The following is a 13,029-nucleotide window of genomic DNA, read 5'->3' as shown; positions in this document are numbered from 1 at the left end:
CTTTAATTGACAATTGCGCATATCCAGTGGAAGTATTTGAATGACTAAGAGATGAAACTTAGAAATGAGAAAATGTGGTTTCTGTATGAGTGGCTTAACATGAAAATTTAAAAAAATATTTTAAGTTCTGCTGAATATCTTGTTTAATGTTAACTTGTCTTGCCATAACTCACAGCCAAACCTGTGAATTAGATTAATGGGTTTTTCACTTTGTCCAGTAGCTTATTCCACATTTTTATGTGTTCATATGAGATGTCCAGCATTTGCAAAATGAATTGCTAGTAACTACCGTTTAACAGACATTTATAAGGAAGAACTTGAATGTGAAACTTTTGTTTGACAGCCAATTCCAAGTTGATTGGCAAGGCTGTAAATAAGCTTCTTATGGAGTTGGAAATGCTTATCAGATAGTCATCTAAAAATATCCTGACAGAGAAGGAAACAAATACTGGGACTGCTTCAAGTTCTTTTATCCTGCGAGTTTATTTTGAGGGTCAGGTCTTTTCTTACTCAGAGATGCTGCGAGACATACAGATGTCTTCTAAGGTGCCACCTTGGAAATAGTTTTTATTTTTGCAAACAGGGACGTTTATAGGAAAACAAGAGTCTGTTTCTTAGGAGTTCTGCTGCTTTTATTCTTTATCTGAATAATATTCCTTAAAATCAGAGTCATCTCTGGAGCAACCACTTCAGATGTTAGCAAAGGAGATTTTTGCCAGAGCAGGGAGCACACGGAGAGCCATGGATCCAGTGAAATATGGTCCTGTTTTTTTCTCTTTTTAGAAATGAAGAATAAAAATGAGCTGTCAGCACAGTGATAAGTTATATCATATTAAATTATACTGAAAGAGAAAGGGTACTGAGTTGTTGATTTAAAAGTTCTTTTATCTTAAAAAAAAATTTTTAAAAAAAGTTCTTTTAAAGAAAAGTCTCAAAAAACAAAAACAAAACGGAAAGTCTCAAATGGTAGATGGTAGTAATGAACATGCCTTCTAGAGCCAGACTGCCAAGGTTCAGATCCCTGCTCCTCCACCCCTTGACTTAATGACTGTCCAGCTGTGGGTACATTCCTGATTGCACCTTGCCTCATCTGTAAAACTGAGATGATCTATATAGTACCTTGCCCACAGGATTATTGTGAAAACTGAAATGAGTATATTCCAAGTGCCTAGAATCAGTATCTGCCACATAGTAACTGAAAATGGTAGCATAAGGTGTTTGTAAAACTTTTTTGTGGTTCTACAAACTGGTTTGATCCTAGACAAGATAAAGCTAAATTAAAGTTGTTTATGCTTGCTTGATTTTAAATTTTTATCATCTTAGTTCAAAATGTGTCATACTGTGTTATTTGGGTATATCTATTTCCAGTGTTTGTTAGCTCTAATTTGCAGCGATGTCTTGCAATTAATACACCATTCCTTCATAGACACACAGTAACACATTGGCCCTTTGTTGTATATGTTTATGAAGACACACAGTTGGATATGATATATATAAAAGCCCTTTGTCTCTTAAATAAAATTACTTTGGCTGAGATCACTTAACTAAATAGATGCCAGTCTAGTAGTAAAAGCTCCAAGTATAGTTTTCTTTAATTAATTATCAAAGTCACCTTAGTAATTAATGCAGATTAATTAATACTGCCCTACTTTGGGTACCTATCATTTTCTTTAATTCATAACGTGTGACCTATAGTTCCTAACTACAAAGGCCCACACCTCTTGGTGATTTGTGGTATTTGGCATATGCAGAGCTGCACCTGCACTTCGGAGGAAGGGAGGGCTGCTGTAGTCCGTACTGATGCCAGCTTGTCTCTCCGCTGTCTCGGGGGACAGAGTCACACACAGGCCAGCAGCCCAGAATGTTCAGAATGCCTCCTCCTCTCGTTGTTTGAATGAAAAACATGCTTTCCTCCACTCAACAAATGTACTACCTCTTCTGTTTTTAATTTTTTAGGGTGGGAGCAGAGAATTGCCTTGATGAGGGAATAGCCCTAGGCAGAGATCTGTGTTCTGGGCTGGGTGTTTGGGAGACAGAGGTGAAGATCCCTCTGGTTCCATGAGGAGAAATGGGCCAGTATCCACTTGGGTTGGGAGAGAGGAACAGCACTGGAGAAGAGTCGGGGGACAGGGAAATAGTGCTGGAGATTGATCAACTTTGTCCTTGATGCAATTTTCCCCAGAATTTCAGCTGCTAAGAATAATTTTACTTGGTTTATCAGTTTATATTGCTGGTGTCAAGACACAAAGTCTGACATAGACAAATTCTGACCTGTCTCCCCATATAGACTCACTGGCTCAGCCCAATGTCTTCCCATCTACTTCTAAACCTTTGTGGACTTAGTTCTCACAGAACTTACCTCTTTTCAGGATTTTTGCATTATCCTGTGTTTTTTCTGTGAACAGATCAATTTCATATCTGACTAAAAACCATGTGTGGTGTGCATTGTGGAAAACAAGAATGAGGTTCTGTATCACCTGCTCACAGAGCTGCTATTGCAAGCCCCATTTGTAAACTAACGTTTCACTGTTTTTGTGAAACAGTGTTTTATATAACAGTTTGGAAGACCTATCCTTGTTGAACCCTGCAAGGCTCTCTTGAAGAAAAGAGCCTTGATCTGAATGTGGACAGTGGTTAGGGAATAGAGAAGATGTGAAGACCTCAGGATGTCGAGGTTCAGCTGGAAAATGAGCTCACCCCCTTAGGTGGTTGCTAGAACATTGTCACGATGGTGAGAGTGAAGAGATTCTGCAACTCCTGAAGAAAATGCTGGAGGCTTTTTATTGATTACATAAAAGCTTCCCAAACAGAATATGGAGCATTTCCTGTCTTGAGGAATTTGCCCGCAGTAGAGCAAGCTGCTTTCCATTCCAGCCACAGGAGTTTCATATCTACTGAAAGAAATCATAAATTTCTTCTCTTCTTTGTAGTTTTTCTGTGTCTTAGTCAGATGTTTCCATGCACAATTTAGGTTTTGCTCTTCATACTCTGACCTTGAAGTGTAAGGGAGGAAACTTCTCCTTTTTTCCAATCTAGATTCTTCTGCTGGTCTAATAATTAGATTGTCATAAAACAGATTCACAGGGGAAAAATACAATTTCATATATACAGGAACTCATAAAAATAGGCAACTCAAAGAAGTGAGTAGGCAGGACACTTTTATACCTTTAAGACAAAGAGATAGTAAATTTATGAAGAATTAACAAGATGGAGAAGTCTAGGCTTGGGATAGCAAATTAACGAAGAAGTAACAAGTGTTGTTTGTACAGCCTTCTCAGCCCTGAATTTCTTCTCTCTGGTGGTAAGGATGCCTTCTCTGCCCAGGGGAGGGTGCCATTCCCTAGGGAATTTATTCCCACTTTCAAGGGGGCAGAGGAGGTCAGAGTGTCCTTCTTACACCAGCTGTTTCTTACATAACTTTAATTCAAAATAAGATGCCATAGTAGCATATTTTGAGGTGGACTGCTTTGAACCCCATCCTGAAGTAAGCAGTGGTTCTCCTAGTAGTAATTAGGAAAAAACTAGTTTCAGCTCCTGTCAAGCAAGAAAAAGATAGGAGGGGAGAATTCACAGGAAATATAAATAACTTAAATATATAGAGAAATGTTCTTTCCTAAAGGGAAGAATTAACTGAAACTATGCTAGATGCCATTTTCAACAGTGGGATTGGCAGAGAGCCAGCAGCCAATCAAATCCTGGATTGCAGCACATCTACTGCAGCCTTCCCCAGGAGCTGCTAGTCGATGTGAACATTGGCACAGCATTGCAGAGGGTAGTTCACTGCTTCTGTTGAGGGAACATAGCCTCCGCCTATAGGAATTTATTCTACGGGTACATTTTCACATACAAGGCATGACATGCACGTGGCGTCATGGTTCATAGTTGAAAACTGGCCATCTGCCAGAGGTGTTCCATGAATTACTGCACATCCACGCAGTGGACCCCGATGCCATCATAGAAATATGAACTCCTCGTGCAGTGACATGGAGAAATCTGCTCCGCTGGTAAATAAAAAGTGCAGAGTGCTACCTGTGTGTGGAAAGGGCTGAGCCAGTGGGCTGCCGGGCTTCAAGATGAGGTTAGAGCCCTGGAACTCCATTGCTTCAAAGCACGTTGTCAGCAGATGCCCGCCCTCTGTGTTCCCTTGTTAAGAGGACCCACTTCTACTAGTAATTCTGGTTTAACATTTTTTTTTATTGTTGGGCAGAAAACTTCACGTGGTTGAGTAGTCAGTATAACTCGTTAGTTCTTAAAAGAGCGACTGAATTCTCGTTATCTCTATATGCTCGTGTATGTCCAGTAAAGATGATTTCAAGAGCATGTAAAGTAGAACTCATGTTTTTATTACTTCTTATGTATTTCAGGGACAGACGTTTGCTTCAGCCTGCTCAGGTGTGTGACATTCTGAAGGGTGTCATTTTGGTGATCTGCTATTTTATGATGCACTACGTTGACTACTCCATGATGTATCACCTGATAAGGGGGCAATCAGTCATCAAGCTCTACATCATCTACAATATGCTCGAGGTGAGTGAAGGCCCTCCTGTACCCGCAGTCAGCCTAGCCTCTGAACTGCACAGGCTTGGTCAAGGTGCAGACTTTGAACCCAATGATACAGAACACTCACCCGACAACTCTAGTATTGGGACAGAATCTAATGCAGATTCTGATTAGGTAGTTCTGGGCTGAGACTGGACAATCTCGTCCTCACGAGATGGTACCTACTGCTGGTCCTTGGTCCCCAGGGCATGATGCATCCTCAAGTAGGAGAAAAAGGTACCTGCTGTCTAGAGACTTTTTAGGTATTACCCCCTTGAGAATGTAAGTTATCATATGGTGGGGAAATTTGTTTGCATATTCATTGGAAACCCATGTATACATCTTACTAAAACTTCAAAAATTATGAAAAAAAAGTTAGGGTTGTATATACATTTGCTATAATAGATTTACATCTAAAATGCTTTGGAATTTTTACATAGAGCAAGTAAACATAAGTTTCTCAGTTTCTCCAAGTACTTAATATTTTTTTAAAAAGATTTTATTTATTTATTTGAGAGAGAGAGACAAAGATAGTGAGAGAGCGCATGAGTGGGAAGGAGGAGGAGAAGCAGGCTCAATCCCAGGACCCTGGGATCATGACCTGAGCCAAAGGCAGACACTTAACCAACTGAGCCACCCAGGCACCCCAGTACTTTTAATGCAGTATATTTCACTTTAAAGCAGTCAATATGTGAGAATCTGCTTTCATACAAAAAATAAGCAGCTACACAAAGGAAAAAAAAAATGCTTTGCTATATAGGCAGAATTTTAATCAGTTCTTAAAATAGTTACTCTAGGTTATATAATAAAACTTTTGAGATTCACATGCATTTTTCTCTATTACTTTTTAGGGATACAAATAAGGTCTACTTACCTTTTAACTTAGCTGGGAAAGGATTTTTCCTAGTGAGTGGGCAGAAGGAGGGATGTAGGGGGCTGCTGGCCTTTTGCTCTGAGGCTATATTGCTATGGTAGGTGAGGACTTTCCATCTCTTCACAGAAGCCATGGAACTCTGGCCATCCCAGTTACTCCTAAATTCATTGACCAACATGTTTTAAAACCACACCCCAGCTTCCTGATTCTAGACTCATTGCCTTTGCTCTTGCTCTGCCCCTCCACCCCCAAGTAGGATGCACCACATAGGATGCAGACGGTGTGGGTGAAGTGTGTGAGGCAGAGTAGTCATCCTTTCACAGAAAAGCCTGGGCTCATCTCGCTCCTTCTGTAGCCTACCAGTGTCCTTCACTGCCTTCTCTCTTAAGGTATTGCAGGTGATGCAAGCTTCTCCCTACCCCCACACGTAATGCATGTGCCCCCTAGTTTACAAAGCCCTCTACAGAGTGGCCTCAACACTGTTATTAGAGAATAGGCCTCAAGGAAAAGGGTCCACAAATTGCTGATCAGAATGGCTGAAATGCATGTTCACTTTGCAGACTATACTTGTTGTTGTAGTTTTGGCATAGTGGAGATAAACCACCTCTGACCAAACCCCACTTCTTCCACTTACTGACTCACTGTCCTGGACATGGGTACTAGTTGCTGAGTGTCTCTAACTCTTCCTGTTTCATCTGTGAATGCAAGTGCTAAGGGAATTGTGAGCGTGCGGTGAAGCAGTGTATAGGCAGGGCTTAGCACAGTACCAGACATGTGTTGGGTGCTCCCTAAACAGTGGGTCACTATTATGCCTGCATTTGACAAACATTTAATCGAAATTACTGTGTGCCAAGCACTCCCTTAGGCCCTGAAGATCCAGAGGTGAGCAAAGCCTGTTCTTAAGGAGCTTGTTTTGCAGGTGGAAAAGAGACTGTAAACCAGGAGGTATTTGGAAGTGATAAATACCATAATGCAAAAGAACAGGGTGATGGATTAGAGACTGAGGGAGCCAGAGATTGACGGCCTGGGTGTGGATATAACATTCTAGCCGAAGCCTAAATAATATATACTCTCCTTTCTTTTTTATGTGCTGCTTTTTTCATCATACTCTATTCATGGAGATCGATACCTGAAAATGTCTTTTGGAAGTAAATCTGCATATTATATACCTGTGATTAATCCAAAACAAATTACAGTTACAGCTGTCTACAAATATTAGGTGCAAATACAGTGGGTCAAATGATGTATTTGTCTTAAAAGACTTAAGTTCAAATCTGAATTAAATTAAATTAAATTAAATCTTAATTAATTTAAGTCTGAATTTAAAGAATTAAAATCAGAAAGACTATGATTTTGATGTGCCTCTCCCTTTTATTTTTGCCACTATGTAATACTCTTCTTGTTATAAATATATAGCTAATTAGACAAAGTCTAATTCAAATAATGCAAGATTTTGAGCACTCACTTTGTGTCCGAGAATAAAGAGATCCCTGCTCTTTTGTGGCTTGCCTTACAGTGGGATTTAAAAAGAGCTCCAGTATTTTTGAGTTGCATCTGAGTTTGAGTAACATATTTAGGTGGAATGTTAAAAAACACTTTTCAGAAAAAGAAAAACATTTTTCCAATAATTTTTCTCCTTAGGTAGCAGATCGTCTGTTTTCATCATTTGGACAAGATATATTAGATGCTCTCTATTGGACAGCAACGGAACCTAAAGAAAGAAAAAGAGCCCATATCGGAGTGATCCCTCACTTTTTCATGGCTGTTCTCTATGTCTGTATCCTTTAGAATTACTGGAAATTTCAAGTCAGTACATATTCTACATTATTTTATTTGGCTAGCTATTTCTCAAACTTAAAGGTGTATGTGAACGTGTGTGTGTGTGTGTGTGTCCTGAAGATTAATGTGAAATGTCTGCTTTCTTTTAATAAATTGGTTATAGTAGTTATTGTGAGTTAAAGAGCCTCATATATGTTTGATCCCTTTAACTGGTAGAAAACAGTTCTAGTCTCAGTGTGACTGATTATATGGAAGAACTTGAGAAGCTAGATTTGTATTTATACATACTTTATAGAGATCCACATAACTTTCATGCCCATACTGAAATTGTTTGGAAGTTATCTTTAAGCCTATGAGTTTTTTGTTAAAACCTAGGACTTAAAATGTATGTGGTTCATCTAGAGGTAAAATTTGAAATTGTTTGGGGAGGAATTTTGGAAGTTTTATCTCCTCTGCTCCCCACACCGCTTCTTAAAGCTTTTCTTTTGAAAAGTTAAAGGCTTTACTATATAAACTGTTTGTATGTGTGTATGTAGCCATCTGTGTATTTGTATACATGCTTGCATAGCTACACTTAAGTTCCATATGGGGTCCAGACTCATTCACAGGAATGTGTACTGTCCCTGAATTTGTCATACCTGAAAACATTGGGTTAATACTTGGAAAGTTAAGGGGCTCAGTGGGAAGATTTCTATAAGCATAAAAGTTTGTTCTAAGTATGTGGAGTAACACAGTATTCCCATTTAAATAAACTATTCTATGTGTAATATGAATATAATTCTGCAACTTGTGAATATCTTCAAAAATGACATCTACAGAAGAATCTCAATTATCAGACATTTCTTGTCATCTTACATCCCCACCCCAACCTCCTGCAGAACTGTAGAAGCCAGTTACTTCCAGACTTCTACTTTGTGTTCTTTTCTATTTTAGAATGTAAATCAGCTGTCTCTTTTTTCAGTATTTACCATAGTTTATTCCACTTATTAGAAAGAACCTGTTTCCCACATCTTTTGCCAAATGCCAGAAGTCCAGAAAGAACAAGATAACCATCTTCCAGGACTCACAGTCTAAGTGAATAGATGCCCAGAGGCTCATTTCTGCTTCTGTTTCGAATGGGTCCCGTACATCTTACCTGTCAGATTTGTATCAACTATAGCTAACAAGATAATAAAACACTAACGCAAGACTGGATTTAGAAAGCATAATCGTCCCTCCCATTATTCACTTTCTAAATTGTATAGTTTCATCTACTAATGTGAAAACAGACAAGCTTTTTCCTTGACATCATTCACTGCTAGTTTTGCATGCAATTCTTATCATGGTTCAAGCAACAACTCTCAACGTGGCTTTTAACTCGCACAACAAGTCACTGCTTACCATCATGATGTCTAATAATGTAAGTATGAGATTTTATTTTATATTTTTGAGGTTATATGGGCACTTTAATGGCAATATTGTGGATGAATAAAATTATTTTTTAAATGTTATTTACTGTCCAGGAAATTTTATATTGTATCTTGTCCATTTTTAAACTGTTACAGCGATAAAGGTGATATTTTTGTTTACTATTTCAGTTTGTTGAAATTAAAGGAAGTGTTTTCAAGAAGTTTGAAAAGAACAATCTTTTTCAGATGTCGAATAGTGGTACGTACACTTAGCTTCTACATGCAGCTTTATGCAGTATGATTTTGCAATTCATTCTGAATCTCCGTGTCAGATTTCCTCTGGGCTACTGCTTCTTTGACTTAGCTGTGCTTTCTCTTACTCCTTTAACATCTTTACCAGGTTTTCTTCTTATCATGGTTATTGTAGTCTCAAAATATTTCAATATGACAGTTGTATAGCACCATACCATTCTTTCAGAGCTTGTTATTAATCCAAAAATTTCTTTGTAGCAGATGATATTCCATTTCGTAGATGTAGAAACTAACACACAGAGAACATAATTTGACTTCCCCAAGGTCACCCACACAGATGTCAAGAACAGAGTTATGATTGTAAACCTCAGATTGTCTCTCTGTGCTCAACTTTTTCATTTATGCCTTACTGGCTCCTTACTAACCCCAAGAAGAGTGAAAGCACAGTATCTATCCCTGGAAACATTATCTTTCATAGTTACAAAAATCAAAGCAGCATAATGTCTTTGTTCTGAAAGTATAGCCTGTGGAACCCTGGAGGGGCATCCCTGAGACCCTGCAGTGAAGTTCACAAAGTCAAGATCATTTCATGAGAATATGAAGACATAATTTATCTCTCACCATGTTGACATTTGTACCATGGTGGGAAATGGGGGTGAAAGAGTCCTGATGAGATACCAGTACCCACCCCCCAGAGTGGCTGCTCCTGTAGTCTGCCACTGGCAAACACTAGCAGGGGTACCAACTGACTGGTGTTCTCATGCTTTGATGGGAAATATTAAATTTGCCCTGGTACGTTCTTACACAGTTAAATGTTTGCCTGTTCTGTAACTTAGCAGTGAGAACACATTTTCACAAAAGACTTGTACAAGAAATAAGGGAGCTTTATTCATAGCAGCCAAAAACTGGAAATAACCCAGTGTCTGTCAGTAAGAAAGCAGATAAACAAATGGTATAGCCATGCTGTGAAACACTACTCAGCTATTTAAACAAAAAAAAACACTGATATGTTCAACCATATACAAAACTGGAATTCCCATACCTGAATTGAGACATGAATGCCTTACCAATGTAACACCATCTTATATATAAAATAGTATATTTATTTTGCAGACATTTATATATAATTATACTTTAGTCGTGTTCTGACTTAAAGTTGTACATGAGCTATATTATTTATATATAGTACAGTATATTTTAATTTTTTTTCAGATATTAAGGAACGATTCACGAATTATGTGCTTTTGCTAATAGTGTGTCTAAGAAACATGGAGCAGTTTTCTTGGAATCCAGGTACGTAACACTTAGTAGATACAGTGCCTTCTAATTTTACTCTTGAACCAAAAATCATTCTTTTACATGACTAAAGTGAATATTGCAGAGAACTTCAAAAACTTGAGCTGCTCTGCTCCTAGGATGTTGGAGATACCTGTTTGGGTAGAAGGGATTGAGCATGTTCCCCATGGTGTGGTGGGTGATGGGTGGAATGCCTCACCATGTGAGGTAGTCTTTGGCTCATCATTTCCCATAAACCTCACAGCATCTCTAGAGCTGTGTACTCCGTGGGTGAGTGGATGCTGCTGAGCACTACAGCCTCTTTGTTTCTTTTTTTAACTCTAGTGCCCTGGGGTTATCTAAATGCAGTTGGCTTTTTTTCATTTTCACGGTTTGCCAGAACTTTTGTTCTTTCTTAACATTTGTCTTTTACTCATTCACTGCCTCTTAATTAGCATTTTGAATAAGGATAAATTGAAAAAAAAATGATATAAGACAGTACATTTGGTTACTTACACATTTTTAAATCAAGGCTGACAGGAAGTTGTTAAGATTCTATGAATTTTCATTATCCATTCACTTGTAGGCATTTCCATAAAGCCAGGCACTGTAGCACACGTACAGAGTCCTAAGATAGACACAGGACTCCCAGGCTGATAGTGGAAATGTGCAGGTAATTATAACACAGTCTGGCAGTGAGGTTGGTGGGAAATAGTCATGTCTTGTGTAATTGAGAGTTTTTTCATGTCTCTCATTTTTATGCAACCTCATTCTTTAGGACCGAGATTATACTTTGCATTTTATTTATTACCCTCAATGCCATTCACATCCCAGGCTTTTAATAACTTCTTCTTCATTTATTTTGATTCGTTGCTAGCTGCCAGAAACAGATGTTAAATGAGATATGTGATCTTGGAAATATATTTCCAGAAGTTATTTCCCAGTATCTTTGATTCATAGTGATAAAGAGGGGAGGAGATTATTCAGTTGTCTTCAGCACATGTCCCTACTAGCTATTTACTGTCACAATAGGCAGCTATCAAATTAAAGGATTTTATGACAAGCCTGGTTAATTAGCCGTCCTACCAGTGTGCCGGCTCCATGAAGGAGGTTGGGGGCTCTGTTCACCTCTTTGTCCTGCTCAGAGGAAATACGGAATAAAGAGCTGTTGAATGAATTATCCTTTAATTTGATAAAATACAGCTCTTGTGATAATTAATTGAATGCTAGTTTTGTCTCTGTTACCGTTTATTAACAACGTTATAGTTAAGCTCTGGAGATTTCAGATTTCTATGGCAGCCTGTGATATTATGGTATAAGATGTTCTATTCGTATTAAGAGATTTAATTGTCTCTTTTTCCCTATCCTTTCTAGATCACCTCTGGGTGTTGTTTCCAGATGTCTGTATGGTGATTGCATCAGAAACTGCTGTGGATATTGTAAAACATGCCTTTATCACCAAGTTCAATGACATTACCGCAGATGTATGTATTTTAATAAGCAAGCAATTCAGTGTTTAATGTTGACTTCGGTGAAAACTGGTACAGCCACTCTAGAAAACAGTATGGAGGTTCCTCAAAAGGTTAAAAATAGAACTACCTTATGACCCAGCAATTGCACTACTAGGTATTTATCCAGAGGATACAAAAATACTGATTTGAAGGGGCACAATGCACCCCAATGTTCATAGCAGCTTTATCAGTAATAGCCAAAGTAGGGAAGGAGCCACAAATGTCCATTGACTGATAAATGCATAAAGAAGATGCACACACACACACAAACACACACACACCCCAAAAAGAATGAAATCTTTCAGTGACAATGGATGGAACTAGAGTGTGTTATGCTAAGCAAGACAAGTCAGAGGAAGACAAATACCATATGATTTCACTCATGTGGCATTTAAGAAACAAAGCAGTTGAACATAGGGAAAGGGAAGGAAAAATAAGATAGAAACCAAGAGGAAGGTAAACTGAGGGTTGCTAGAGGGTAGGTCGGTGGGGACGGGATAAATGAGTGATGGGTATTAAAGAGGGCACTGTTGGGATGAGCACTGGGTGTTATATGTAAGTGATGAATCACTAAATTCTGCTCCTGAAACTAATACAAGAGTATGTGTTACCTAACTTGAATTTAAATTTAAAAAAAAACAATAATAATAATTATGAAAAGTAATATTAATGTAAAAAGTAATATTAATTAAGTAATGTTGACTTCTGCTTAATATTATAAAGATGTAAAATAAAGCTAGGTTTATTCCATTTATTAAGATAAGAGTACTACTTTGAAGTTAGAATTATAGTTTTAAATTTTAAAAAATTGTTATACTACAGAAAGTATGTTATTTAAATACTGAACAGTCCTGGTTCCATACTTTTTTGTGGAAGTATAGTTTGGGTAATAGTTCAGGTCGGAGTAGAGTGTCACTAACTCAGAATCATGATAAATTGTTAATACTATCGAAGTCTGTGTACTTAAAAAACTTCTAAAAATCACATTGTTTCTTTTTAAGCATAGACTATCAAAACTTTTCTCTCTGGCTAGATTTTTTAAGTATTTTGTATTTAAAAATTGATTTTTTTTCTGTGATTATAGATTTCTAAAAAGTTGTAGAAGACAAGAGCCTTATATTTTTTGGTGAAAGCACTCAGGAGATTTGCTTTATGTTTCAACCAGCGTTCTGTGGAGTTTCCACAAATAGATGTGTGCTGTAGGCCCATTGTACACAAAGCACGGAAGTTCTCAGTGCCTTCCCCATTCCTACCTCAGCCCCAAAATGAATATTCGTTTGGACAGTTTCCTAGATTTTATTTGGGTTGTACTTTGTCTTACTGTGGTACTATTTCAAAAAGCATAGATTTGAAATCTAATGTGGTTGCAGTTGCTAAAATATGATTTGATTAAGAGTTTCTGAATGCTTTA

At 37.9% G+C, this 13,029-nt stretch overlaps 1 protein-coding gene across 1 annotated transcript in view; it reads left to right on the top strand.

Annotated features, from left to right (window-relative positions):
• The window catches only part of TAPT1 (transmembrane anterior posterior transformation 1), a 57,556-nt gene that overhangs the window by 32,744 nt on the left and 11,783 nt on the right, over positions 1-13,029 (top strand). The window contains exons 4-9 of the mRNA XM_080797558.1: positions 4,365-4,527; positions 7,055-7,190; positions 8,494-8,591; positions 8,770-8,839; positions 10,045-10,125; positions 11,482-11,591. Coding sequence (XP_080653684.1) covers positions 4,365-4,527; positions 7,055-7,190; positions 8,494-8,591; positions 8,770-8,839; positions 10,045-10,125; positions 11,482-11,591 — 658 coding nt within the window. The remainder of the gene's footprint in view (positions 1-4,364; positions 4,528-7,054; positions 7,191-8,493; positions 8,592-8,769; positions 8,840-10,044; positions 10,126-11,481; positions 11,592-13,029) is intronic.

Source organism: Martes martes, assembly GCF_963455335.1.
Source record: "Martes martes genome assembly, chromosome: 2".
In the NCBI taxonomy this organism is placed as follows: domain Eukaryota; kingdom Metazoa; phylum Chordata; class Mammalia; order Carnivora; family Mustelidae; genus Martes; species Martes martes.
Note: the sequence above shows the minus strand (reverse complement) of the source record. Positions and strands in the feature narration are given on the sequence as shown.